Genomic DNA, 27,359 nt, shown 5'->3' with positions numbered 1-27,359 from the left:
TTTCCCAATCCTCTGCTCAAATTCCCAGATAACACCCTGATGGCAGGGAGCAGCAGCCTGCTGAGAAACACCCTCCCCTGCCCCATGCTGAGTGGGTGAGCACATTCCTTGGAAATCTGTTTCTTTTCAGTGAGCAAACATGACACGTGGGCGCTTGGAGAAAGTAAAAAACTTTTGATTTCTACACCACCAAGGTCACTCTGGAGGGGCTTCACAGTCTGGTAGCACTGGCAGGCATGGGAATAGCAGGGACTTTGGGGTTTGGTCCTTGCAGGTGCTTTGCAGTAGGAGCCCAAGGTCCTGAGCTGGGCTCTTACAGGACAGGGGTTTCACAGAATCATGGAATGGTTTCGGTCAGAAGAGATCTTAAAGATCATTTAGTTTGTGCCTTATTATTTGGGGAGAGACTTTATGTCAGATGATAGACCCAAATTCCACTTTGAGAGGACCCTGGTTTTGAAGTCATGTTTATAATTTGGAAAGAGACTTTATGTAAGATGAACCATCCAAATCCCACTTTGAGAGGGCCCTGGTTTTGAAGACATCTTTATAAATCTTAAGTGCATGCTTCAAAATTACACCCCCAGCATGTCCTGATTTGGACAAGTCTAGATTCTCAAAAGCCATGACTGGCTTTGGGACACAGGAGGAATGAGGAGCAGAGGTGGCAGCAGTCCATCATGTACCCGTTTCCTTTTCCTGTTTACCCAACTGGTGATCCCAGCCAAGATAATTCCCTGCTGTGTGTGGTGAAGAGGATGTCACAGGGATGCTCAGTGAGGTGTCCCTCTCTCCCCCACCTGGGATGGTGTCAGGGCTGCCCTGAGCAGAGCAGGACATTCCTGCAGCTCTGCTGTCCCCAGCAGGGCTGGGATGCTGCAGATTCCTGCCTCCCTGGGCACGCTTTGCTCAAGAGGAAGGATGTAACGCTGGCTCATGTTTGCTTTTCACAACTCATGCATGGCTTCCAGGTGACTGCTCGTGTGTTTCAGCTGAGTTCCCAGCACTTTTGACCCAGCTCCTGCAATAGGAACCCCAAGCAAGCATTAGTCATTGATTGGAGTTTTGAAACTCTGCGTGAGTTCATTGCGTTCCTCCACTCTCCTATTTGCAAATGAAACAGAAAAATCTGCAGGCCTGGTTTTATGAAATCTTGGTTTTTAAACTCTGTGCAAAGGTTTTAGAAAGATAATGGGATTCAAATTGCATCTTCTGGCATGGCTCAGTTTTGGGGGGGAAATGTACATGTTCTGTTTATTTTAGGAATTCTATTTGAATTTTAAAGAGACAATGTTTTGGCAGTCTGTTAATTATTCATCTTGTAGATATACAACACAAAGCCTGGCCTCTTTGGGAAATAAATAATTTAGCTGTATTTAGTTTACAAATTAAGCATCTGCCCTCAAAAATCCTGTAAAATATTGTATACTTTTATTTTCCTTTGTAGTTTGATGAGAGAGACAGTTTATAACTGAGAAGTCCTAAATGCTGTCCTAGTACTGGAAAAATGTTTATCAAAATCAGATTAGCTGCAGGGACTATATAAGGAAAGCAACTTGGAGAAAAAAAAGAAGTTTATTTTCTGACTGGTAATCTTGGACTGTATTTTCCCCAGTACCATTTCCAGGACTGAAACCCAGCCCTGCTCCCTGGAAGTTAATTAAATTGCTGGAGGAGGGCTTCTATTTTCTTTAAATAGCTGACACATTCGTTTTTGATTCTGGCCTGTGGGCTGCAAAGATAACTCCCGACTGGTATAACATAACACAGACAAAATAATGAATTCCTGATAGCTGACATGTGCGAGGCACCGGGGTTTATCGTTCTGGGGGTGATAAAGGCAGTTTGGAAAGGGGAAAGGTTTGGGTGAGAGATAGCCCTGCAACTGAGGCTATGGAGTAATTGGTTCAGAAAGTCCTGAATTTTAAAATCCTGCTTAGAAAAAAGTGAAGTTCTTGATCTAGGTGCAAGAAAGTAGTATTAACAATTTGCTCTTAATTAAGAGTGCTCAGAGTGAGATTTTTGGATAGTGTTTGGTTGGGAAGCTGAATATTTTGCCAGGCAAACTGGAAGATCTCTCTTGGTAGAAAAGAATGTGGGAAAGATAACGTGGGCAGTGCTAGAAAATAGCTGTTGGAAAGAAGTTAATAATTGTCTGGTAGCAAAGCACCTGCTCACTCTACCGCTAACCCTAAGATTAAGGTACCCTCAGGAACAGGACACACCTGAGGTCTGTTGGAGGTGGCTTGTCCAGCCTGTTTCTGGGAATTTTGCCAGGTTTATGTGACCAAAATTCCGGGTGTGGCCACGCCCAGGACTGGGGTTGGAGCAGGAGGACGAGTTTGGGGATGAGTTACCAAGGCACATCTCATCCGGCCAGAGCCCAGTCTGGATCCTGTTTCAGCCCCAGCTCTTTCCTCACACCTGTGTCAGTGGGTGATAGAAAAGAGCTGGTGGGTCAGCAGAGGGTTCACTCTCAGAACACCCATCTGGTGCCTGGGGCAGCACTGTAGTTCAGTTTCTGATGTTCTTTTCCATGCAAATGCTCTTTTTAAATGCCCGTGCACCGACACCCTGAGCCTTTTCGCAGGCTGCCCGCAGCTCCCCGTGGGCTGTGTCTGCCTGGCTGTAAATCAGTGCTCAGCCCTGGAGCTGCCTTGTGCCCCTTGTGCTCCTGGCCCTTGTTTGCCAAGTGACTCATTGTGTGCTTTGCCTTTCAGCTGTGACTCCCAGCACTTTTTCTTTAAATACCTGCTGAGGCACTGGCTCTGAACCATTAACTCTCTCTCGGTCAAACCCAGCTGTGTGCTTTCCTCAGCTCCCTTTTTTTTCAATAAACAGCTGATTTAGGACAAGTTGAGCAAAGATCTGCTTACTCAGAGCCTGTTAGTTGAGGGGGTTGATTATTTATTTTGCTTTATTTGGGAGCATCTGATGAACCAAGGTAGTAAATAAGCAAGTTTAGGGAAAGTCATGTTTCATATCTATTTCATACAATGATGATCAGGCTACTGACAGGTATCAGATACCCACTTTCCCAAGAGCTTAATTGAATTTTATACCCTTTTCAAAGAAAGCTGGTTGAAGACTGCAGTAATTTTTCTCTAGCAGGGTGAAAACTTTGCTTTCCTTGGTGAATCCCTGCAGGTCTGCCATGAGGAACAGGAGCTGAGGTGAGCCAGGCAGGGAACTGCTGAGCTCCATCTCCCTGAACACTGAGGCAGCAATTACGAGATGAAAACATTGTTTTCTCCTGGTGTTTTATTTTTCATGTAAACCAGGTGCAAATACAAAGAAAAAGTACTTAAGATGCCATTTCTTGTATAGACTTTTCATAGCAACAGGTTTTTTTCCACTGGTGCTACTTGTAGATTTATCCAGTTCAAGGCAGACTAAAGCATATGCAGTCTGCAATGATGTCATTGTAATGGTTTTTTACAATTTCCTATTTTAAAGCAGTTCTGTAAGGACTCTCAGGGAATTTGTATAGAATGCTTATTATGGAGCAGATTAATTAGGTGGAAGAACTGTGGGTGGAAATGAGCAAAAAGGATTAGATGAAGAGGGGAAAAAAAAGGATGTTTGCAGTAATTTAATAACCTGATCTCATGGGATTTACTTGTATATAGCACTGTAACTCTTAATATTCACACATAATTCTGGCAGTTTGGTAAGGAACAGTAATTTTTAAATTTCACACGTGTGGTGTTTGCACAGTTTCCATAGGGGCAGAAAAGGGGTTACTGTGTTTTGTCCTCTTTAATAGTCCCTCCACGGTACTTTCTTTTCTTTGGTTTTTCTTTTTTTTTCTTTTTTTTTCTTTAATTATTTCTAACTCAGAGAGCAGAGCTAGAGTGGGTACAACCCAGCCACCTAGAGAGGTCTTTTGTGTGTGCTCTGCATGCAAACAGATGAGAGACAAGGCAAGCAAGGCGCAGGGAAATTCAACATCCCCCAGCTTGTCCCCCATGCAGGGGAGAAGCTGTCACATGGGGCAGCATCATGACAACCACAGCCATAGGTAAGAGATGCTTACCCTTGTCCTAGAAATTCCCTTAAGTACAGGTTCAGTATTAAAACACGTGGCCTTTCCTGTTGTAAAAATCACATTTCGTGGTGAAAAATCACATTTCACCTCCATTTTGTCTAATATCTGCAGAGGTCTACAGGGATTTTTTTCCAGTCTTGCACTCAGCTGTGAGCAGGAGTTTGGGCTCTGGTCTGAGTCCTAACAACATCCTCACTCTAGAAAAGCAGAAGTAAATCTTTTGCTTTTCCTTCCCATGGTGGCTGAGATCTGTCACATGAGGTGTGTTTTGTGCTTTGAGGAAATGGAGCGACAGCTTTTCAGCATCAGCTTTTTTTGCTTTTGCAGATTTGTCAGGTCTTTATCATTATTTGGACACTTTATTTTTCTTGTGGTTCCATGTATCTCCATGTATCAGCTGGGCTGTGATAACAAGCTTGAAACTTTGCTACTGTACTCAGACATGCTAAAAACCCACAGCTAATATGGCTAAGCTGACCTTTGTGTGAACAGGAAGAAGTGTGAATGTTAGAAATAACAGTCTGCTTTGTGAGGCAAGGCTCGGGATCCTTCAAGCATTGTATCAACTGTGAATATCCATTTTTGCTTGGCAGTAAATCCCAGGTAGAGCTGAGCCATTCTGCTTTTGTCTGGTCTGTTAGGGGAGCACTGCTAGCATGTGGGTCTGAGCAAGCAGATCATTAAATATGGATATGTCACAGCAGGTCTGTGGGATGGGATCCACCACCCAATGTCGGTGGTAGGTCCTAGGACCAAACGTGTTTGTCTCCAGAATATTCATGTTTCACATCAAGAGCTGCAAAAGAAGACATGAGGATTTAGGGCAGCTGCAGGTCACAGATTTTCTCTAGCCATGAAGAGCTGCTTTCTTGGCACCCTTGGCATCCTTGTCTGCAAAGGGGAAGTTGTAGCATTGTCTCGCCTGGCAAGGTGGCTCTGGGAGCAGCTCATGTTCCTGCTCACCATATCCTCATATGGAGAGGTGTGTGCATACAACTGATGGGAGAAATGCTGCATTTTCCTTGGTGCTCCTAGCCCATCTTCCAAAAGCCCGTGTTTGGGGTCACCAAACCCCTGCAGATCAGGAGGTGCTGCTGCTCTGCCCAGGAGTTGAGCAGTGCTTGGGAAGCAGAGAAATTGGGCTCAGGTAACAGGGCTGGAGTTGAAGGTGAGGCCGGAGAGTCCAAGGCTCTGGTTCAAGTATGGGGAATGGTCATCCAGTCCCAGCCACACTTTGTGTTTGGTGCAGCTCCTCCTTGAGCCGTGGAACCAAAGCTGCTGCAGGTGCACAAGGTGGGGACCCCCAGCACAGCCACCCCTAAATGTCCAACAAGCTGGGGTTGAAAAAGCCATCTGCACTGCTTATCAGGGTCCTTCTCACAGATGGGGTTGGAAGGCTCTTAAATGCCCCTTCAAATACCTCTCTGAGCAGGCGGCTGCTATCTGCTGTTCAAGTGGCAGCCTCTGCACCCTGCCCCCAGCCAAGCTCCTGCTGCCTGCAGGGAAGGTCGGGCTCTGAGGCTCTGGCAGTCCTGCACCAACGGGAGCCCCTTGGTCATGGCCTTTTTCCACATCCTGGGCTCCCCTCAATAGAAAAATAACTTTCTTGAGTGGGCCAGCAGACCATGAACTGAAAGGTTGGGAAATGATGGGAAACGTCTGGCATTTGTCACAAAAGAGGATTTGTCAGAGAGCACATTTCAAAATCCTGCTGCCAAGATCCTGCTGCTCTGGCATACTCAAAAGCTGCTAAATCCATCGGGTCTCCCTGCACCTCCCCTGCTCTCTCTTCCTTCCCCCCACCCTTTTTTCTCCTGCACTTTTAACCCTGCTCATTTTTTCCCGTCCACTGCCTCCCTGCTTGCTCCTCACACCTGTTTCTCGTGGTCCCTCAAAGGGCAGAGCAGCCTCCACAGGGCCTGAGGTTGCCTTGCTCTTTATTTTACAACAAACCCAAAACATACAGAGCAGGCACCTGTTGCTGAAGCAGCCCAGCTACGAAGGAATGGTCCATGTTGCTGGTTCTCATCTCTGAGTGCAAGGAATGGGAGCACCTTGGAGACCTTGGTGTCATTTCCCTGAGTCTGCACCAAGCTGAGAAAGTCACTAGGACCTTGAGAAAGTCACTTTAGGACCAGGCTGGGGTGTGGGCAGCAGCACAGGATGTGCTTGTACAATTTGGTGCAAAGCAATCTGGTGGCCATTCTAAAGAAATGGGGCTGTTGGTGACATCAGCTGAATAATCTGACCCTCTGAAACCCTTGATTGTCAAGCTTTCAAGCATCTGCTCTAATTTTGTGCTGTTTTGGAGTATTTCTTTTCCTGACTCTAAAAATCTTGAAGAGAGTGAGGTGACAAATCCTAATGGAAATGCTTTGACTCATCTTCATGATGTAGGGTAATAGTGTATCATACTTTTGCTGTGCAGCTGCACATTTCCCTGAATCTCATACATAATTCTAAATTTGCTGATACTTAGGTGTCCATGACATAACTTCCAGGTTAATTTTGAGAGGCTGATTAACATTTTCTACAGGCAAGGCCACTCTAAATTCTACCTGTGTTATGCCTAAAATTCATTTCAAGATTTAACTGAACATAAGAAAATGACATTTAGGAGAACCTGGGAGTGACTTATTCCAATTTTCCTGTAGCAACACAAGAAAGTGTGTGAGGTCAAGGAACTCCAAGAATAAAGTTGCTATACAGTGCACTTTCCCTAGTGATAAATTTGTACCTTATAACGTGTTATAAACACAAATTCAGCAGAGGCAGACACACCTGCCCTTGCTTTAGTCAGTTAAGAGTTGTCTGAAGTCCTGTCCTCATCAAGTTGTTAATATTTACAAAGAATCTGTGGGCTGATAAGCTTCTACGCTGCAGTCCAATGGAAGGGTTTTGCTGCTGGGTGTGTTGCTTGCTCTGCACGTTTTGTTACTCTCATTTACCACATCTTACTCCATCTAAGCTCTTACCTGCTTTAGCAAGGGCCATAAGCTGGTTTTTGACAGTGGGTGCAGGGAAGCCCAGAGCACCTATTGACAAATGGTCCTAATTAGCACAGTTCTCTAAATCTTTGCCTGGCAGGGAGTGTTAGATCATTCCATTACAAGCTGTCAAGACGCACTTTCTGGGGGCATAAATATGTAAACTCTTTTTTAATTTTCAGTAATGCGCTCTAGGCAGAGCGTGCCACGATGGTCTGGCTTGGTTCCTTGGTGGATTTCTGGTGGGGGTTTTAGCAAGATGCCTGAAATCTCACTGTAACATAAGCTGGGTGTAGAAAGCTCCTGAGATTGGTCCTGTTTTGCTGCTGGAGTTTCAAGTGAGAAGTCCTACTGATAGTATGATACATGATTAAATATTTTTAATCATGTTACCTGCTTGTTTTAGAATCAAGCTCCCTCTCCATAGAGCTAGCACTGACGAGCAGGGCGTGCTGGGGACAGCATCTTGCCCAATGTTTGATCATGTTGGGACAGAGAATTAATTATGGGCAGTACCAGGAGTGCAAGTTGAGGTTCAGTGTGAGTAGGCTCTGATGCAGATTTTCATTATTTCCATTTGCATTGCCCAGATTGATTCAAGTTCTGCTTTGTATCTGCCAGAGAGAAAACTCCTGTTTAGAGGGTGGAATAGGAAGGAAAGGGTCTGTCTGCTGCTTTTGTTTAATTCTTCCCCATAGTGGAAAAATACTTGAGTTGAGAGTTTCCTATATTCTCCTCCTGGGGAATAAACAAACCTTTTGCCAAAAAATGTTCAGTCCCATTGACTCTGGGCAGTTTATATATTGAAATTATGCCAAAAACCACCAGTCCAGAAACCCCCTCTGTAGCAGGGGTCAGATTAAACGCGAGTTGGGCCTCCCTGTCCCGACAGCCACGTCCTCCTCCTGCTGGGAACCCACCATGGACATGCCAGATACAGCACTGGGTGTTGGGCTGGCAGATAATGGGGATGGTGGGACATCTGGAGCCAGGGCTGTCTGCCCTGGGATTGCTGGATCATCTCGTGGTCCTTGTGAAACCAAACAGGAACAGGTCATAACTCAAAGCGCCCTCCTGCTATCGGGAGTTGTCACCTCTGGGGAACAACTGGGTCTCGGAGGGCTTGGGAAAGTGATCCTGAAGGTCAAGGGGAGACTTGCTTGGTGCAGATGAAGTGATAATGGACTCTGTGGAAGGAGGGGGAGGACCATTTGAGGCTTTTATTATTATCCCTGAGAGCCGTGAATCATCCCAAACGCTAATCCTGGGCCGTGCAGTCAGCAGATCCAGGCTGCTGCGTGCCAGCCTGCACTGTCTGAAGGCATCCAGCCTGCAAGGAGCTGTGCCCTGTCTCTCCCAGGTCTTTTACATTTTTCTAGGATTGTTTCATGCTTGATGTTACAATTATGCAGAGAGGAAAAAAATCCTCCTGTTGCTTCTCAGAGAGTTTCAGCCCTTATAAGTCCATTTGGATGGACTTCTCCCAGTGCTTGTGGATGGGATGGTGTCTGAACCTCAGGGTGTGAGATTGGGTCCTGTGAGGAAGACAAGTCCCAGGAGCCAATTTTGCCTCATAAAATCGGTGTTATTGTGAGAAATGGGATGGGTTTGTAGGCTGGCAGGAGAAGAGAGGAGGCCCAGCTCTGCTGTGAGCTGTCACAGCCCCGTGGCCTCTGCCTGCTGCCAGTCTGCAGCAGGGCTGTGGCTCTGGGTCAGTGCTGCAGGGACGTGCCCCCTGCCATGGCACAGAAGTGGTGACAGCCCTTTGATCACTGCATGTCCCAGCTCAGAGTCCACAGGCCCTGCTCGGAGGCTGCTTTGCTGGCTGGCCCTCAAAATTTAAATTCGGTGGTAGACATTTTCATACTGATGAGCTGCTACTCATCACTCAGGCTTAACTAGCACCCTTGTTTTGGCATTGATGAGGATAAAGTTGCTACTTAGCCAGATTTAGAGAGGCAGGGGGTCCAAAAACCAAACCAGAGGGGTGAGGAGCCCAAACAGGAAGGGGAGTAGTGCTGTTGGAGGCTGCAAATGTTGCAGAAGGTGGCATTTCAGAGCATGGGAGATGCATCTGCCAGGATTTGTGGCATTTCTGCAGACTCTCAGTGGTGGGGAGGCTCCTGGCCCTGTAGTGGTTGGGGAAGGAGAGTTTGGGACCTCTCCACCCATGTGTAGTGGTGACAGCTGGGTGTCAGCTGTCCCCTGCTCTACCAGAGCTCAGCCCTGGCTTCCCAGCATCAGCCTCCTTATTGCCTCAGCCCTTAAAACCAGATTACTAAATAAGGGTTTAATGACCACCCATTAAACCTCTGATTATGAATACGAGGCTGAGAATCTACATTTACAGAAACAGCCCTTTTGTTTGGTAAAAATGAGCTGTTTTGTTAGTACTTCCTTCCAAAACCTCTCCTACTTCGCTGTAGTTCCCTGCCAACTCTGCCTGCTAGAGCAGCCATTGCAGAGATAAATCAGGTTTAAAAATAGGACGAATATTTTGGTTTAATTATCAATTATCCTGTGAGTCTATGATTGAAGCTGGACAGGACCTTGGAGGGCCAAGCCGTTCAGCTTTAAGAGGGTGTTCAGGCCATGTTGTATTTTGTTGTTGTTGTTTTTTGTTTTGGGGTTTTTTGGGTTGTGTGGTTTTTTTGGTGTGTGTGTGTGTTTTTCAGTTTTTTTTTGATTGGTTGGTTTGGGGTTTTTTGTGTGTGTGTTTTTTGGGGTTTTTTTGTTGGGTTTTTTTGTTATTTTTGTTTGTTTGTTTGTTTTGTTGTTGTTTTTTTATTCTTTGCTCTGGTTTCTGAGGCCTCAGAAGAGCGTGCTCTCTGTCTGCATTTCCATGTGACCCAACAAACCCCTGGTAATCCACCTTCTCTCTGCAAGCTGAGGGTCCTGCAGCCTTTTGATCCCATCAAAATAGGCCTGCAAGGGGTGAATAAAACTCAGCCTTTGTGAGCATTGGCTGTATTTGAGTACTGGAAGGAGAGATCCTGATTTTCTACCCAGCTGTCCCTGTTTGTGGCGCTTGGGTGCTGGCCAGCTTGCAAAGAAAAATGGATATTCCTGGCAGAAGAGTGCAGCAAGCAGCACTCCTCGGTGCTAATTGACCCTTTCTTGGCAGCTTCATCAAAGACGTGGAAGAATAAATAGGCTGTTGATTGAACTGTTTCCTTGTCCCCAGAGGTGGTCCCCCTTACTCAGGGCTGAGGCTCATTGTCAGGGCTGGGGAAGAGCCTTGCAGAGCCACTAGCCTGTGCTCCCAAGGAACAAAAAACCAAAACAAAGCAACCTTTCATCTCCTGGTTTTCCATGTGGCATCTGGGAGATGGAGTCATGGAGGGAGGGTTGCTGTGTCCTCCATGTGCAGAGCTCCATCCTCAGTGCCCATGGCAGAGGGGGACATAGCTCTGGTGAAAACTCTGACAGTTCAGTCTGGTGAGAAGAGAGGTTGGGAGCAGAAAAAACACCTTCAAGGAAAGCCTGGGCAAAGTTGAGGCGGATGCTGATGGACGTGACTGGTGCATTCTTTGCATAGAAAAGTCGTGTTGGTGCTTGCTGGTGCTGAAGGCATGCAGAAATCCTGCCCAGATGGGGTGTGCAGGTTTCAGCTGATTAACTAATGGACCATGTGAGGAGAAAATATGAACCATTTTACTGATGCCTGTAAATACGTTTTAAAATATTCTGTGGGGGTTTTGTAGCGACAAATTGCATTCACATACTTCAGCTCCCCCTGTATTCGTTTCAGGTTGGGCCTAGAGTTCAGAATATTTGAACTTTCTGTACAATGGGCAGTCCAGGAGAACTATTTTCACTGGAAATATTTGAAAGTGTATGAACTGAAACTCTTTGTTTTGAATCAGATCACTGTTAAACTTCTGTGATTTAACAAATATCACACTGCTTCATGAATTGTATTGTTGAAGACAGAGCAAAACTTAGCACTGCAAGCCTTACTTTTGGGCTTTCCTACAGCTGTTTCATGGCTCATTCTGCACTCAGCAAATAGAATGAGGGTGTGCAGAATAAATATTGATATGGTGGTGGCCTGAGCATCACGTGTGTGTATAATGAGCATGACACCATATCCATCACTGTCATGTGAGAGGACATCTAGAGTTACGTTGCTATGACAGCCTGACATGGGGCAGCACTCCACGTTTGTGAGCAGCAAATACAGCCCTTCCTTCTGCCCAGACTAATGAGTCCATCTCTGATTCACTAGCACTGACTCTGGGCCATTTTTGCTTTTTCAGTGATGAGAACGCTAGAAAAGACTTGAAGACACTGCCTGTCTTTCCTACCAAGACACTGCAGGAGCATCCATCACTTGCCTACTGGTGAGCTGTTTAATTTAAAATGTAAATCATTGCTGTGAATGATAACAAGAAGATCACTTTTAAGCAGTTTGCAAACTCCTCTAAAAGTTTTCAGCCCAGGACATGGAGCTGATTGCTCATGTTCAAGCATTTCCAGTTTTTAGAAGATTATAAATTATGCAAGATCTGATGCAAATTCCTCCTTGAAAGTTTGCTCAAATTAAATGGCTGTGTCAGAAACTGCTGGATCAGAGTTTGTGGGGACCCTGCAATAGAAGGAGCAGAGGTCTGAACTCCAGCCAGGCCTGGGTTTGCAGAGAGCACCTCAGTCTCATCTGTCACACAGTGGAGCCTTTGTGGTGGGCTGACCTTTGCTGGCTGCCAGCTGCCCACCCAGCTCCTCTCAACAGGACAGGGGAAGAAAATCATCTAGAAAGGCTGGAAAGAGAAAGACAGTTCCAATTCTGGGGCTTGAATTCACTGTAAAAGGAACACAGCGTTTAGGATGAATCAGTGATATTGTTTCCTTGGAATTTATGCCCTTTGTGCAAATTCAACCTTCTCTTTTGTTTTGGTTTTTTAGGCTTGATGTGTATGTGATGGATTTTCAAGTATACCATGCTTGCTTATTATTTGTTTGTTTCTGAATGAACACTGCTGGGTTTTTCTTTGCTTTCAAGTGTCTGACACAGAAATGCATATTTTATTTCACATTCCTCCGAAACAAAATGTTGAAATATGTAACAGGAAAAATGCAAGAAGGTCATTGCTGACAAATGTGTGGTTTTCTTCACCTATGAAATGTCAGGGGGAGAAAATAGACGGGAATGAAAACAGCTCTGGTTGAACTTCTTCTGTCTTACATATGGAGCATTAACCAGCCTTTGAAGTCTGGGTCCTTTAGAACATTAAGATGAATTTACACAATTAGCACCATTCTTCTGCAGCAGCATCTGCAGCAGAACAGGCTGATCTGAAATGGTTGGTTAATGGGTCTGGAAGGCAGAATGTGATGGAGGGGATCAGCCAGGCAGCTCCACGCTGCCTAATGAAGGGTGGGAAAGAAATCTGCAAGAACCAGAATGTAAACTAGAGCAAGAAACATGCATGGGGACCCTTCTCTGCATTCTGAGCAGGTGTCTGAGCTTCGACACATGAACAAAGTCACTGAGCCTCTAAATTGGGTTTTGTGCTTGGTTTGCAGTGAGGACAGAGTAATTGAGCATTATACACAAATTAAAGGTCTGACCAGAGGACAAGCCATTGTTCAGTGAGTATGACACTTGTTAATTTGTGAAGATGATATTTTTACTTTTCTCCTGTTCTTTTTTGGTTGAGAAGTGGCAAGGCAGACTCTTTAGGTCATTATTACCTGAAAATGATGTCGTTTGTATCTGTCAGATTCTCTTTTTATTGAGTTACGTGGCAAAGTGGAATTATTTGAAGTCTCACATTTCACAGGCTTGCAGTTCAGCATTTGTGTAGACATTTGGGTACCTCAAATACAAAAGAAATTATTTGGATCTTACTTTATTGGAAGATTCTTCTCCATACCTTGCTTGACATCAGTTAATTTTCACTCCAAACTCTTAAGGGTACATATTACCCTCAGTCCTCTAAAAATTCTGAAGTGCTCAGAATTTGGCTTTCAAAACATCAAGGTCTTCCAAGCTGCCCACTGAGCCTGTGGAATTGTATTTTTCATTTACCATTAATATTTAGTGTTCTTCCTAAAGCAGATGCAGTAGGATGTGTTATGAGATGTTTGAGATGATGGCCATGACTGCACAGTGCAGACTCCTTGCACTTTTTCTCACGTACCTCAATGCCTGTAAATCTGTCTCAATAATTTGTGGTCCTTTTTCAGTAGAAACAAGGGAAAAATGGTCTGTTCAGTGGTTTTATGAATTGCCTCATGAAACAGTTGTACAATGGCATAAACATATTCATTTGGAGCCTGTCCTTTGTAACCAGAACTTCATAATGGAATAATTATAGGCAGGTCTTTACTGCCAGCATTTCCCAAAAGGCTCACATGTTCAGTTCAGAATTTTTGCTTTCACTTCTATGACCTTCTGATAAAAGATTGAATTTTCTGTTGTATGAGAAATTTTCCTTTTGCTTTAGCTGGGCCAAAATACCCCATCTTTCCCCAAGCCAAGATGCTAAGTTTTTTCTGAAAATATGGGCCTTCAGCTATTAAGGCCTTCAAAATATGCAGATGATAAATGACGTGTCCTGGATGTATGTGTGAAAAAAATATGTTAATAGATATTACTTCCTCCAGAGAAAATAATCTGATATGCTATAAATCTGTCTGCAGGTACATGAAAGTGGTAGAAGCTTTGCCAACATATGGAGTTCATTACTATGGAGTAAAGGTCAGTAACTGACTACAGATAATGTGATTGCTGAGCTTATTATGAGGGATTGCATTCCTGAAGGAGCAGTTGCATGATTCAGTGCCCTTCTATCAGTATGGAACCCCACATTTTTCAACCTCTGTAATTTTTCCCCGTTAAATGTACTTTAAAAATTGTTTCCAGACAGCAGAAAGGAATCTTTGTAAAACCTTTATGTAATCCTATCAGGAGCTAAATTCCTATCATCTTAATTAAACTGGATATCACTTCTAGACTTGAAGCAGTTAACAGTTTCCCCAGAGACATTAATCAAGATTAGAAAAATAGAATGTGGAAAAGACTCCTCCTAAGTGGCAGGTGATTAGTGGTGCGTGCTTGGAGTGGGGAAATGCTGAGAAATACTTTTGGAGAGTGATGGAAATACACCATTTATTCCCACTTGTAGAGCAGAACCGGGGCCAAAGTGCTTTGTGCAGAAGAGCTCAGCAGAGATGATGCCTCCTTACTTTTGAGTCATGGCCATGACTGTGGTACCTGAGAAGCTGATGTTTTGTGCTGGTGTCTCCTGTGGCTGTCCATGCCTGAATTTAGTGGTAGTAGCAGTCAGCAGCCACAGTTTTTTTCTGTCCCCTGTCCTTCCCCTTCACAGCCACTCCTCCAGCAGTGACACCCCGTTGTTTGAGCAGCACTCTTGCTTTTCTGCCCACATTGCACAGCCACCACCTGGGTTTGTGCCTCTGGGAGAAAGTTTCCACCTTCACCCCAGCAATCCACTTCACCTCAATTTGTTTGCCAGAAAATCCTTGTTCTGTACCTACTTGTGCTTGTCACAGAGTGAAAAGGGCTCTAATCTTGGAATTGCCTCATTCTTAAGTAGCTCTTGGTTGACGTAGACGTCCCATTTTTCAGGATAAACAAGGAATCCCATGGTGGCTTGGAATAAGTTACAAAGGAATCGGCCAGTACGACTTACAAGACAAAGTGAAGCCCAGAAAAGTAAGTTCTTTTGCATCTGATTTTTTTGTGGGGGGAACATGGTATGGTGTTGCATGTCAGGATATTCTCTTTTGAGCTGTTGCTTATTAGACTGGTGGGCAAAAGACCAAAGGCTAGAGGCAGAAGGAGATTTCTGCTGGCACTGAGGCAGTAAATCTCTCCCTCTCCTAGATAGTGGAAACTCCCTTTGGGAGCTTTGGCTCGTGTGTCTTGAGTTTGGTGGTCTCAGGATGGGGATTTTGGCAGCCCCCAGGGATAACTACAGAAATATGAAGCAGTTGTGTTTCTGCAAGGCCTTGTACTCTGGCAGTGTTTTGACTTCACTTTTGTAGTTGGGCTTCTTTTTGTGCATGAAACATAAAAGGTTCCACTGATAACAGGCAGAATATGAGAGGAACCGTGTGAAATTGAAGGCTTGTTGAAGTGTGTGCTTCCATAAATTCTAAGGGGAAATTGAGAATAAATGCCAAGTACTGGAGTTGATTCTTCTCCTTCTCCAACCCACTGTTTCCCAGCGTGCCTTTACTGAAACATGTAAGCCATGAGAGGATGGGGACCTGGGAGTTTGCTGTTCTTTCCCCAGGAATGATCTGGGCAGGAGTTCACATGAAGTTGCACTCCCTGCCAGGGAATTTTTACATTTGCAAAATGATATTGTTTGGTGTATTGGTGCCAAAAAGCACAGCTTAACAAAACTTCCTTGTTAAAGAGTAATCCCCCCCTTCAAGCTTCCAACTTGATCTTCTCTTTTTCCAGAGCAGGCTATGACTTGGTTTCTTTTGGTGTACTTATGTACCTGTGTGTCCAAGGGTGAGCTCTCATGTCCTTCATTCACTTTGTTTAGTAAAATACAGAGTTTTATCCCAGGTGTCTCTTCCCATGTCTGCACTAAAAGACACAGGAGAAACCCTTTGTAAATCAAGTCAACTTGATGAAGCTATTGAATGTCAAAGGAGGAGAGCATCAAGGAGGTCCTCATGCCCTTAAGCACTTCCCTGATTTTAGGCAACATCTATAAGATTTTCCAGCCAGGAAAAGTTAATTCTGCAGCCAAGATGTCCAGCTGTGACCAGCAATGCTCTCCAAGAAAATGGAGCCTGCCTGGCTGAAAGCATTGCTTCGCCAAGCATTTTTTATGCTTGTGGGATTTCAGTTTACAACATCAACCAGGCAGATTAAGAAAATTTTTTAAGGTCAGCAGGGCCCAGATACCAAGTCACACCCTGCTACAGTTAGTTACGAGGCATTGCCTTTGAATGCAGCGGGAGTTGTGTTTAAGAAAAATAAAATAAAAACCAGAGGTCATCTCTGCAGTGGATGCATTACAATGGAAATGAGAATAGTTGTTGGCTTCACTGAAATTATAATTATACAACAGAGGATAGCGATTTAAAAGGGAAGGTGAGAGAGAGGAGCCGAAATGCAGGTGGAAGGTTTAATTACAGAAAGCTCATTGAAACTGTGGGGATGGATATTGCTGTAGTGTCCTTAAGTATTTTCCTGGTGTCAGTGCAAAGGGGCAAAAATGATGCAAGCCACAGCTTGTCCTGAGCCATGATTGCCTTTAACAAGTGGGTAAATGTGCAAACAGTTTGTTTATATGAAAAATGTTTCAGGATTTGAAATACAAAGAGCACTTTGGGTAAGTGATTGGAATCAGATCACTTCTGGGAGGAAAAGCAGACATCAGGTCTAGAGGGGCACCCACACCCAGACTTGGGTTTGGAGTTAAAATGCTGAGATACTGCTGCTTATTTCAGTGTAGCTACAGCCCTGCTGCCTGTGATGCAGCAAGCACAGAAATTCCTTTTAATCAGTGTTGTTGTTTGTTCATGTTTATGAATGTATCAGAATTTATTTCAGAGAGAGAAGAGTATGGACAGCTTGCCTGAATCTCCCAGGAGTCTCTCTGGAGCAGCAGGCAGGAGGAGAATAGGCATGTGAACTATTCTTGTCTTTTGGAGTAGCAGTGCTAGTTTTGCTGGATTTAGCAGAATTTTCTTGCTTTGCTTTTGGGAATGGAGCCAAACTCACAACTGCCGTGTGCTGGTGTTATCCAGCTGTTTATACCATGGATCAAAAGCTGCTGTTGTGTTTATCCCCAGCCATCTGGGAAAGAGCATCCTCATTGTGCTCCACTTCTCCAGTTGGTGATGTTTAAATATACATGCAGCTGATAGATAAATAGAGAATAATAAGATGGAAAGGCTGAGTCCAAGTCTAATGAAAACCAAGTTGGCCTTCCTGAATTTTAAAGCTACAAGTGATCTCTGAGTGTGCAAACCTCTCTGACACTGGTTGTGGCGGGAAAGCTGCAGCATTTTGGATGGGAGGCTTTTAACAGGAATTGGTGCCTGTGCTGCAGTGAATTCACAGCAGGGGGATTGATTCTGCTCCCTGTCTTTTCTGCAGTGCTGTCAGATGTGTTTGCTTCACCACAGAATCACAGGCATCTTGCAAGAGCCAAGTCCATATTTAGAATAAAATTTTACTATTAATAATAGAAATAAAATCTACATTGGTTGCACCCATTAATGGAGGATCAGTTAAATGCAAAGAAATATAACCACCCTCTTAAAAAAAGTGAAATCTTTTGGCTTTATCCAAGTAGGTCTTCAGGCAAAAACACCTAAATCCGAGCCTTGGAGCGCAGTGGTTTTCCCAAGATTTTGTTATTGGATCAACACCAGTGCATGCAGTCCAAGGCTGAGAGCTCCTCACAGGAAGGAACTTGCAGGAGAGGCCTGGGTGAAGCAATCTCCAGATCCCTATCAGCCAGCCCTGCCAGGGCTGAGGGGAGCCCAGTGTGTGACTCGGGGCTGGACCTGGAGAACCTGCCCTGGCTGTCTGTCTGTCTGTCTGTGCAGGGCTGGCTCGGGAGGTTTGGCTCCAGCTATTAATATTTTGCTGCTTGACCTGAGCTGGTTTGGACAAGGGAGTTTTGTTGCTCCAAGTCACTCCTGGGAGCTCGTGTTGCTCCAGGAGCAGTTTCTAGAAAAGCACTTCTAAAAAAAGTGTTCCCCATCACCCAGGAGTGCCAGCTGAGGCACTGAGGGAAGCACTGTGCTCCAGCTCTGTAAAAGACTGAAAAGGGAGAATTATTTTCTGTGTCATTTATGAAAATTGTCTTTGTAGATAAAAGCTGTGGCTCCACACTGGCTGGAGGTTATACTGAGCTCACTTGATGATCATCCTGAAGTCTCACAGGGCATTAAAACAGACTGGATTTGGCAACCCTTGTTCAGATTTGAGCTCAGACCTGGGATTAGCTCTGCAGTCCTGCTGCTTTGCAAACATATTCTCTTTCAGTTGCAGTTAATGTTGAGAGTCACCTCCTGCTTGGAGAAGTGCCTCTGCTTGCTGTGAGGTGGCATGCCAAGATCCTGTCCCCAGCATCCTCTGAATCAATTAGGAAAAGTATAAAACAGGTCCCAGGACTTTGTTTGTCATTTCAAGCCAGAATAGATCTCCCTTTATCTCTGCCCCATTCTTCTCACTGGTGAGATAAACAATGTAAGTCTTGTTAATGGAGGGTGTATTGAGGCATGAGTTGAGTTTATTCTGCGTTCAGCCAATATGTGAGGATCCTCTGAGGGCTGGAGAAGGCAGCTTGCTGGCTCTTGGACTTGTTCTCCCACTTCATTGTGTTTCTGTGGGCGACTCCCTCGTGATAAATTAACTCTGTTATCTGAAGAGAAGAACTAATCTTGCCATGGTATTGTTTCAAATGTCCAAGAATATAATTTCTACTGCTTGATGTCTTGACTGCATTGTGTTCTCAGAAGTGTTTTTGTTAGCACATACTCGTTTTGAAATGGGGAATGTTGAACACAGGATAGTGTGGGCTGGAAGGAACCTGAAAGATCATCTCATTTCCATCCCCCTGCCATGGCAGGGACACCTTCAACTATCCCAGGTGCTCCAAGCCCCATCCAGCCTGGCCTTGGGCACTCCCAGGGATCCAGGAATGGCCACAGCTTCTCTGGGCACGTTGTGCCAGTGCCTCATCACCTTCACAGTATCCCTGGCTGGATTTAATACTTTCAGGGCTTTAGCTTTCCAAAACAGACCCCTGGCTGCTCAGACAATTTCTCTGTATTTCTCCCACTCTCTATGGGGATCTTTGTTCATCCTGGCAAGCATCCTGACACTTTTCCATTACTTTCTCTGTGTTGGGATGCATTGCTCCTGAGCTGTGAGGAGGTATTATGATATTTCTTTCTTAAGTCAACATATGCTAAGAGTTGATGCTGAAGGTTTTCCCTTGCAGAACATTTACTTCATGTGAATTTGCTGTCCTGCTTTGCTGAATAGTTCAGAACACAGCAGCATTGGAACAGCCTTCTCAGCAGGCTGCTCTAATTAGGCTGAGATTTCTTTTAGGTGTTTATTTCTCACCAAGCCATTGATTTAGATAGAAGATACTAAGCTCACATAATTACTTAAAAAAACCACAGCGTTTTTATGAGGCTGCTCTGAAATTCGCATCTTTCCAGATGTGCAAAAAGTTGCTTGAACATCACCTGCTGCAAAACACAAATGTTTTGGGGTATTTTGATGTTGAGACATCTCTCAGTCTTATGATGCCAGTGCTAGTGAGGACCAGGCACAAAAGCATCATAAAGTATTAAAAAAAATACATGACTGAAAAGGTTTTTAGAGGACTGGTTTAATATTTAAGGGATGAAGGATGCCTGCAGGTGAGCTCTGCCGAATTATGCTGGCACAGGTGGGAGCTGTCTGCCTCCTTCCCTCAGAAGTTGCTGCAGGTGGGGCAGTTTGGCTCTGCTGCCATCTCCTCAGGTGCCTCCCTCCACGGGCAGGCACAGCAGCAGTGAAACACAGGATTCCAGCTGAGGGCAGGGTGCCAGACAGCTGAGTGCAGCGAGGGGCTGAAAGGCAGCCTGCTCCCAGCACTGCTGCCAGGGTGGTAATTTCCCTCATCGGGTGGGGTGCATTCCTGTGGGCAGAAATCTTTTATGTTTCCTTGCTCTAAATTGCCAGATTTGTCTGCAGATTGCTGTTCCCAGCCAGTTCCTGAGGTGCTGGTTGCTGGGCCTCCTTGCAGGCACTGCACGTACCACGAGGTGCTTTGGAAGTGCTTCCCGAGGGAAAGGCTGCTGCAAACACCGTGGCATGGCTTGCACTTCATGCTGACCTTAACCTAGGACCTCTTGGGTGGAAAGCCTGAGATTTGGGTCATTTAGCTCTTGGTCAGAATTTGTCACTAACCTTGGGAACAGTTCTGGCACAGTGGGCTGGGGCAGCAGCTTGTGGCCACACAGCCCCTGCGCTGAGCTGCTCTCCACATTTACACCTTGTTGCAAAAAGAAACTGTGCAAAAAAATACTAAAATATTGTTTTTTCAACAAAATCCATCAGGCTCACAGCAATACCGAGCCAGGAGCCTGAGCAGCTCTCCTGCCTGTCTCTTTGGGCAGGGTCTCTGCCAGCTCCTGCCTGCAATCCTGACAGGGCCGTTTTTCTGAGCCAGTTTGCTCCTGCTCCCCCCAGGCCGGGACAAACCTGCATTTTATTCAAAACTAGATGCAAGATCAGCCAGGTGAAAAACCAGCTGCTGCTTTTAAGGTGTTTCAGCACTCAGCCATGTCTTCTTGGGCTGCCTTAGACTATTATGGTTCTTTTTGTGCAGGAAGGACAGTGATTCCTTTTTCGGTGCTCCCTGGTATCTGCAATTGAATCACAGCAGAAATACAGGGAAGCCTAAACTCGTGGGCTGGAAAAGCAGCAGCTGGGTGGTAGGAGTCTGGCTGGTGCACAGAGGTGCCTGGGTAATGAGATGTGATCAGAGCTGCACCTCCGCCTTCTACAAAAAAAAAAATCAGAAAAACAACCTTGACCAAGCCAAGTTCTACTCAGAGTCAGGCAGCCCCTGGGATGCTCAGTAGTTTTCAGGAGCATTTAAGGATCTGACAACCTACATGGATGGGGAAGGCTATTAAGAAAACATTAATTAGCTCAGGTGGACTTAATCATCTGGTTAAAGGGAACATACATTGCAAAACTTCCACAAAAACATTTTAATTATTCCTAATTGTTCTTCCAGCCCTCAAAAACCAGTTCCAGATTTCCAGATTTTTTTTACCACTCTTTTGTCTTTAAATATGCATTTAGTTTAGGTAAGATTGAAATTAGGAATTATTTAGGAGCATGTCTGTACAGGATAGAGAGTATGTGAAGGGAGCAGGATATCTCTAGAGCACTGATGGTTTCCTGAGTGTTGCCTTTTGACCACGAGTTAGAAAAATTTCAGTTGAAGAAAGTTTATTACTTTATTGCTTTGTCCTTGTTTGTACTGAGTCCGTTTTTTCCCTCTTGCCTTCATGAATCCGAGTGTGTTAGGCAGGAAGGTATAATACTTTCATTCAGGATTATTTTTATTTGCATCTGTATAAATATTACTGGCTCACAACTTACTCTGAGGCCGTTCATTTAATCACCAGCCTTTTTTTACAAGGACCTGAGTTAGGAGGGTTTGTCAGATGAGGTGATAGCTAAGGAGCTTATATTGTTCTTAAGTGAGATAGTCTGAGGACAAGGCACTTTTTCAGTGCTCAAGAGCACAGATGTGTCTTGGGTACAATTCCTGTCTCTGGGATGGGAGCAGCAGAGGGGGGAGCTGCAGTTATCCCAGGCTTTGTGCAAGGAGGCAGAGATGTCTCAGTGCTGAATGTACCCAGCAGTGAATGCTTGGGGCGCCCGTCAGCTCCTTTTGGGCTGGGATGGATCTCACAGGGTGGGGAGGAAATGGAGCAAAGCTCTACCCACATCCTGAGGCAGTTCCATGCAGGTTTTCTTAAAAATGCAAACGCCTCTTTTATTGTTTGCTTTTTTTTTTTTTTCCTTCTTTTCTCGGCACTGGAAGTGATCCCGGTGTCAGATTTGCACAGACCCCGTGTCCCTCTGTCCCTCTGCCAGGGCAGGAGGCTGCTCCAGTTGCTGGGGCTGTTGCATTTTGCCGTCCTGCCAAACACGACCCTCCTCACCTTGGGACAGGTGCTCCGTTTTCCCGCAACCCTTAGGAATACCGAGCACATCCGGAGAGGGAAAACCCCAAAGGAAGTGATAAAGGGGACGGGGAATCATCCCCCGCCACGATAAGAGGCGCAGCGAGGCAGTTTTTTCTCCAGAGGTCATGTCTGAAGCACGCCCATGGTTTTTACGAGCGTGGGAGCGGGCGGCCGGGATGATGCTGCCGGTCGAACCTGCTGCTGCCTCTGGGGGTGAGTCAGGGCTGCCGGGGCCGGGACACGGCACCGCGGGGACCCGGGGCAGCCCCCACCGCCCTGGCCCCCCCAGGCACCCGGGGGGGGCTCCCAGGGGTGCAGCCCCTCGCTGGAATCCTCCCCGTTCGCTCGCTCGCGGTCGGGTTTTCCCTGGATGTGGGGAGCGGGGCGTGGGCGGCGCGGCACGGAGCGGGTGGGTGGTGATGTCAGGCGTGTGTCAGCGCTGGGAGGAGAGGCTGCCACGGCACAGCGGCGGGACGGAGCGACAGACAGAGGGACAGCACGGCTGTGCCCTGCCCATGCCAGCCCTGACACTGCCCGGCGGGGCCGGGGAGCCGGCATCGGGATCGGGGCTGCGGGCAGGTGAGTGCGGGACGCGGGAGCAGCCGGGGCTGTGCCGGGGTCCCGGCTGGGATCGATCGCTGCTGGAGCACCCACGGGCACCTATTGCTCAATGTCCCGACACTGCCTGGGTTGGCTCCTTTCGCGTTTTTGTAAATGTATTTATTTTCAAAGTTCATGCGGAGTTGTAAAGAGGCGTTTCTGACAGCGGAGTGGCTGGGCAGGAGGGCTGTGAGGCAAACATAAACTTATTTAAGCAGCAGAGGGAAACTTCCACAATCGTCGAGAAAATAATTTATTAATTCTAGTAAATTGCATTTCCACTTGGCTTCACTTTTTCTGTGGCAGGTTCTAATAGGCAGTTGTAGTCCTAGGAAAGTTTTAATTAAACAGAGGCAGAGGCTGCTGAAAGAGCCACTTTTCCCCTGAAACACAAATGTGCTGGGCTATGTTTCATTGTGTTAGAAATGTTTCAGATGCATCACAGCCTGATACATAATTTTTTACAAAACCTGAAGTGTTTCTGTACTAGGAGGTAGCATGGAATGTCAAGTTTTGGCAAGGCCAGCGGGAATGTTGTGTGTCCTGGGGATTTCTGGTGTGGTGGCTGCACCCTTGGAGGCTTTGGAAAAGCTCCGGTGGGGGAAGGAGGGAGTTGCTGTGAGGGCCTGGGTGCCTTGGCTGGATCCCTGGTGTCCAGGGCTGATCTCTCACTGAACCCTGTCTATCCCTGCCCAGCTGGGTGGAAGCACCCCCAGGATCTCTGTGTGGGCTGCAGCTCTGCGAGCAGCTGATGTAAACCCCATCTTGCTGCTGCACCTGTGTGGCCCATCATGGTCAGGGGGACATCCCTGGGGACGTGCCATGTACATCCAGGCACTCTGGCACTGCTGGAGAAGAGGGCAGGGGGTGGTGCTGCCCAAACCTGTGAGGCTGGGCTGGGAAGATGCAGCCCCCAGTGGCTCATCCCCAGGGGGATCAGCAGGGCTGGTGCTGCTGCAGCGAAAGGAGAGCGAATTCAGATGAAATTCTGATCCCACGGCTGCAGCTGCCAAGCCCCAACTGACTTTGATCTCTTCTCCCAGCTGGCACTTTGCAGGAAATATGTGGGTTTCTAGCAAGAGGATGTGCTGGGGGTGGCTTCCTCCTGTAGCTGCTGTTGTTCTGTACATGCTGTACCTCTGCTCCAAAATGTCACACTGGATGTCTCACACAGTGTCTTCACAATAAAAAAATTTTGGTTTTTTCCAAGCTGCTGCCATTCCCTGGGGATGTTCTGACTAGGGAAGTAGACCATAGTTGTCTATACAATTACTTTGTAAAGAGATTTTTGCGTTTAATCAGAGAGAAAATTACTTTAGCTGCCCTGCCAAGATCTCTGGGAACTTCTAGCAGTGAAATTAAATGTGCTATTGATGGAGGCACATGTTGTCACTGGCAAAATCCTCAATTTGCAACACATTGTCTGTAAGAGTGTGAAATTACTGAGGGGGCATCCTATACTTATGTTCTTTTAATTGATGTTACGAATGTAGTTATTGCTCAGTCCATGCCACAGGAATTGTAATTTGCTGAAATGATATCACCTTGGAGTGAGAGGTTTGGAGATTTAGTGACCACGTTGTGCTTCTCTCTCCCAATTCCCCCAGCTATTTCAATGGAAACAGCTGGAAAATCTGTATTTCCGTGAGAAGAAGTTTGCTGTGGAGGTGCACGATCCCCGCAGGTGAGGCTGAGGAGGTTCTGCCATCGGGGCTCATCTTTGCCCACAGTGGGAGCTCATCATCCCCTCTTGGTGGATGGGGTGGGAGGTGCCTCAGAGCTGACCCCTGAGTTTACTCTGGGCTTTGGGACTGGTCCTGATCCAGCGTTTGGTGGGGCAGACTGGGGCTGTCACAGCTCTGGGTGTCCTCTCAGATTCCTCTGGGTCCATTCAGGGAGTTCTTGGAGCAGGGGGAGGACTGTTTGTCATGGCCAAATCTGCAGCAGCACTGCGTGATGGGATGAAGGAAATCTGAGTTTTTGCATCCCTAAAATAAAGACTGAGCCTCACCTGGTTAAGAGAGAGGCATTGTGGACTTTAAACCTCAAAGACCTGTCTCGAAATTGCATTTCTTTTCACCTCCTCAGAATTTCAGTGTCAAGAAGGACCTTTGGTCAGAGTGGGCTGGTTGTGCAGACCTGGTATGCAAACACTTCCCTGATCAAGTCCATCTGGGTGATGGCAATCAGTCAGCACCAGTTTTACTTGGACAGGAAGCAAAGCAAAGTAAGTTATGAGGCATTTTACTGCAAGCATGGGTTTCAACACCTTTCAGCATGTGTTTTTCCACAGATGAACTACTCTCCAGAGAAAAACTATGAATTGTTTTTGTCAGCTTTTTGAGCAGTCTCCTAGTGGTGGTATTGGTATTCAATCCATTTTAGCCTGCCTGCAGTTAAGGCCTATGGCAGTGTAATCATGGAAGAGGGAATTCCCATGTCTGAGTGTCTAATCTGCCTTTTCTTTTGTCTCCTTTCCTATGTTTGTTTTGAAAGCTGCAGAGATTTTGAGCTGGGAGATGGTTCAGGTTTTGGGGGAGAGGGGAAGGGAATGCCAAACAGCCCTTAAATACCACAAGCACCTGTGTGATGCTGTTGCTTTAGCCCTTAATTTTGTGGGAGATGATGTGTGAAATGTCATCTTCTGTGATGTGCTCTGAAGTTAATTAGAGGTAACTCAATGAGGCTGTTGGGTTTTTTTTAACTCCTTCAGGCAAAAATTCCATCAGCCAGAAGTTTGGATGATATCGCCATGGATCTGACAGAGATGGGAACTCCAAAAGTGTCAAAGCTGGTGACCTTGGAGGCCAAGAACCAGCTTATTATGGCCAGCAATGGCAGTTTGATCTCATCAGGTAATACTGCACATAAATGTGAAGTAGCCAGGTTTAATGGGGCTTGTTTGGTAAAAGGGAAATGAGACTACCAGACAAATAAAATGGCCTTTACCTGGAAATCCTCTGATAACAGGATGTGTTTTCCAGGCTCTCAGGACTCAGAGGTCAGTGAAGAACAAAAGAAGGAGAAAATTATGGAACTAAAGAAGAAAGAGAAACTCCTTCAGGAAAAACTGCTTCAGAAAGTTGAGGAGCTGAAGAAAATCTGCCTGCGAGAGGCGGTGAGAGCTGCACCTCACACTGGGGTCAGGCAGGTGGGAGCCCTTTCCTCCCACTGGGCCTTACCTGGAGCCCTCTGTGTTGTTCCCCAGGAGCTGACAGGCAAGATGCCCAAGGAGTATCCCCTGGGTGCTGGAGAGGAGCCTCCCCAGGTGAGGAGGCGCGTTGGCACGGCGTTCAAGCTGGATGACAACCTGCTCCCCAGCGAGGAGGTGAGCACGGCAGCTTGCTTGCACACAGGGCTGGGCTCCCCAGACCAGTGGCCAAAGCCACTTGTACATAATCCAGCTCTTCCCTGGGGCTTTTAGGAGGAGGCAGCTGGGGCAGTTGCTTGTGTGGAGTGGGAAATTTTGGTGGGTTCTGCCCCTTTTTTCAGCCGCGCTTTGAACTGACCAGGAAATTGGCTGTTGCTAAAGGCCTTAAGTTCACCCAACCTGAATCCCTGCATGAATTTTAATGGATATTTTACTGCTAATTAGAGAAGATCAGGTGCATAATGCTATTTGGCAGCCCATGGCTTTTCTGGAGCATTGACTTGTGTCATGTTGGGATGGTGTTAGAACCCAGAATGTGGCAGGGGTGTGCTCTATCCGCCTTGCAAAATCATCTGTCTGTGAGCATAGCTTTGTGACAGGTGACAGGAGGAGGAGTTTTACCTGTGGCTTAATGAAGATTCCACCTGAGTAAAACCTCCCTGGATTGCTCAAGAAGCTAAAATGAACTTTGCTGGCAGGGACTGACTCGAGTGATAGGATAATTCAGATGTTTGCAGTTTCTGGACACACTCCATTCCCCCTCATTCCTTGTGAGATTTGTTAACAAGCTCTATCATCCAAATAAGCAGGTGTTGGGCACTTGGCATCTGTCCTTCACCAGAAACTCACTGCCCTGCCTCATAGGGCTGGTGTGCTCCTTGTCTGCAGCAAAGTGATTTTGTGGACTGCTTAAATGCCATTAAACCAAAATCCTGCTGACCAGATTTAATAACGTGTTGCTTAGCACTTCTGCAGTGCCTTTCATCTGAGCTTTTCAAAGTAGTTTACAAACAATTAATTAAAGCCTGAAACTCCCTCTTACGTAGGTATGGTGATACCAATTTCCATTTTTATATTCTCTGAAGTAGGGAGAGATTTTGAACGATGTTTTCAGGGTTGGACTCATAGCAGGAGGTTTAGCAGCCTAAACCTGAATTTAAGAGTATGTGTTATGTCACCTGGGCTTCAGAACTTTGGACCTTGCCCAAGAAATCTCAAAATTGTACCCTAGTCAGAAATAAGATCTAAGACTTTCATATGCTGAGATTGTCTTGTGTATGTACTTTGGTATTTCTGTATTTGTGCTCAAGGTTTCACTTCATCACCACAAAAATAGATCTTTATATTAATGACTTTCATTGATAATTTCTCTCTGGAGTACAAGCAAATAACTTCTCTCATGAATTTGCAGGACCCTACTTTGCAGGACTTGGAGAGCAATTTTATCATACACCAAAAGCTGGTGGAAGCTGCAAAGAAACTTGCCAGTGAGCCAGACCTCTGCAAAAACGTGAAGAAGAAAAGAAAGCAAGAGTATGCTGATGCTGTAAAAAAGCTACAAGAGATAGAAAACTCCATAAATGAATATAGAATCAAGTGTGGCAAAAAACCAACCCAGAAATCAACTCTGGCTCTACCAGGTGAGAGAATTCCCCTTGTTCTGATGCAAACAGGAGGGGAAAAGAGCAATTTGGCTTACTTAGAAACTTTGTGTACATCTTTTCTATATGGTTTTTATCTTCTCCAAGGCAGTTAAATAAGAAAAAGATGAAACTGCTGCATCTGATACACTCAGTGCACTGGGGTAGGCTGGGGGCAGAGTAGCCGCAGTTTTAGGAGCAAGCACAGGCATGTTCCAGCA

At 45.9% G+C, this 27,359-nt stretch overlaps 1 protein-coding gene across 3 annotated transcripts in view; it reads left to right on the top strand.

The window, feature by feature from the left end:
- Positions 1–27,359, top strand: part of FRMD4B (FERM domain containing 4B) — a 126,407-nt gene that overhangs the window by 87,686 nt on the left and 11,362 nt on the right. For all 3 annotated transcript variants that reach the window (XM_077184612.1, XM_077184613.1, XM_054640127.2), the window contains exons 8-17: positions 11,295–11,378; positions 12,562–12,627; positions 13,681–13,738; positions 14,630–14,716; positions 23,955–24,031; positions 24,436–24,574; positions 25,061–25,202; positions 25,332–25,465; positions 25,556–25,675; positions 26,910–27,138. In XM_077184612.1, coding sequence (XP_077040727.1) covers positions 11,295–11,378; positions 12,562–12,627; positions 13,681–13,738; positions 14,630–14,716; positions 23,955–24,031; positions 24,436–24,574; positions 25,061–25,202; positions 25,332–25,465; positions 25,556–25,675; positions 26,910–27,138 — 1,136 coding nt within the window. The remainder of the gene's footprint in view (positions 1–11,294; positions 11,379–12,561; positions 12,628–13,680; positions 13,739–14,629; positions 14,717–23,954; positions 24,032–24,435; positions 24,575–25,060; positions 25,203–25,331; positions 25,466–25,555; positions 25,676–26,909; positions 27,139–27,359) is intronic.

Source organism: Agelaius phoeniceus, chromosome 11 (genome assembly GCF_051311805.1).
Source record: "Agelaius phoeniceus isolate bAgePho1 chromosome 11, bAgePho1.hap1, whole genome shotgun sequence".
Taxonomy (NCBI): Eukaryota; Metazoa; Chordata; class Aves; order Passeriformes; family Icteridae; genus Agelaius; species Agelaius phoeniceus.
This window is presented reverse-complemented; position numbering and strand designations above follow the sequence as displayed.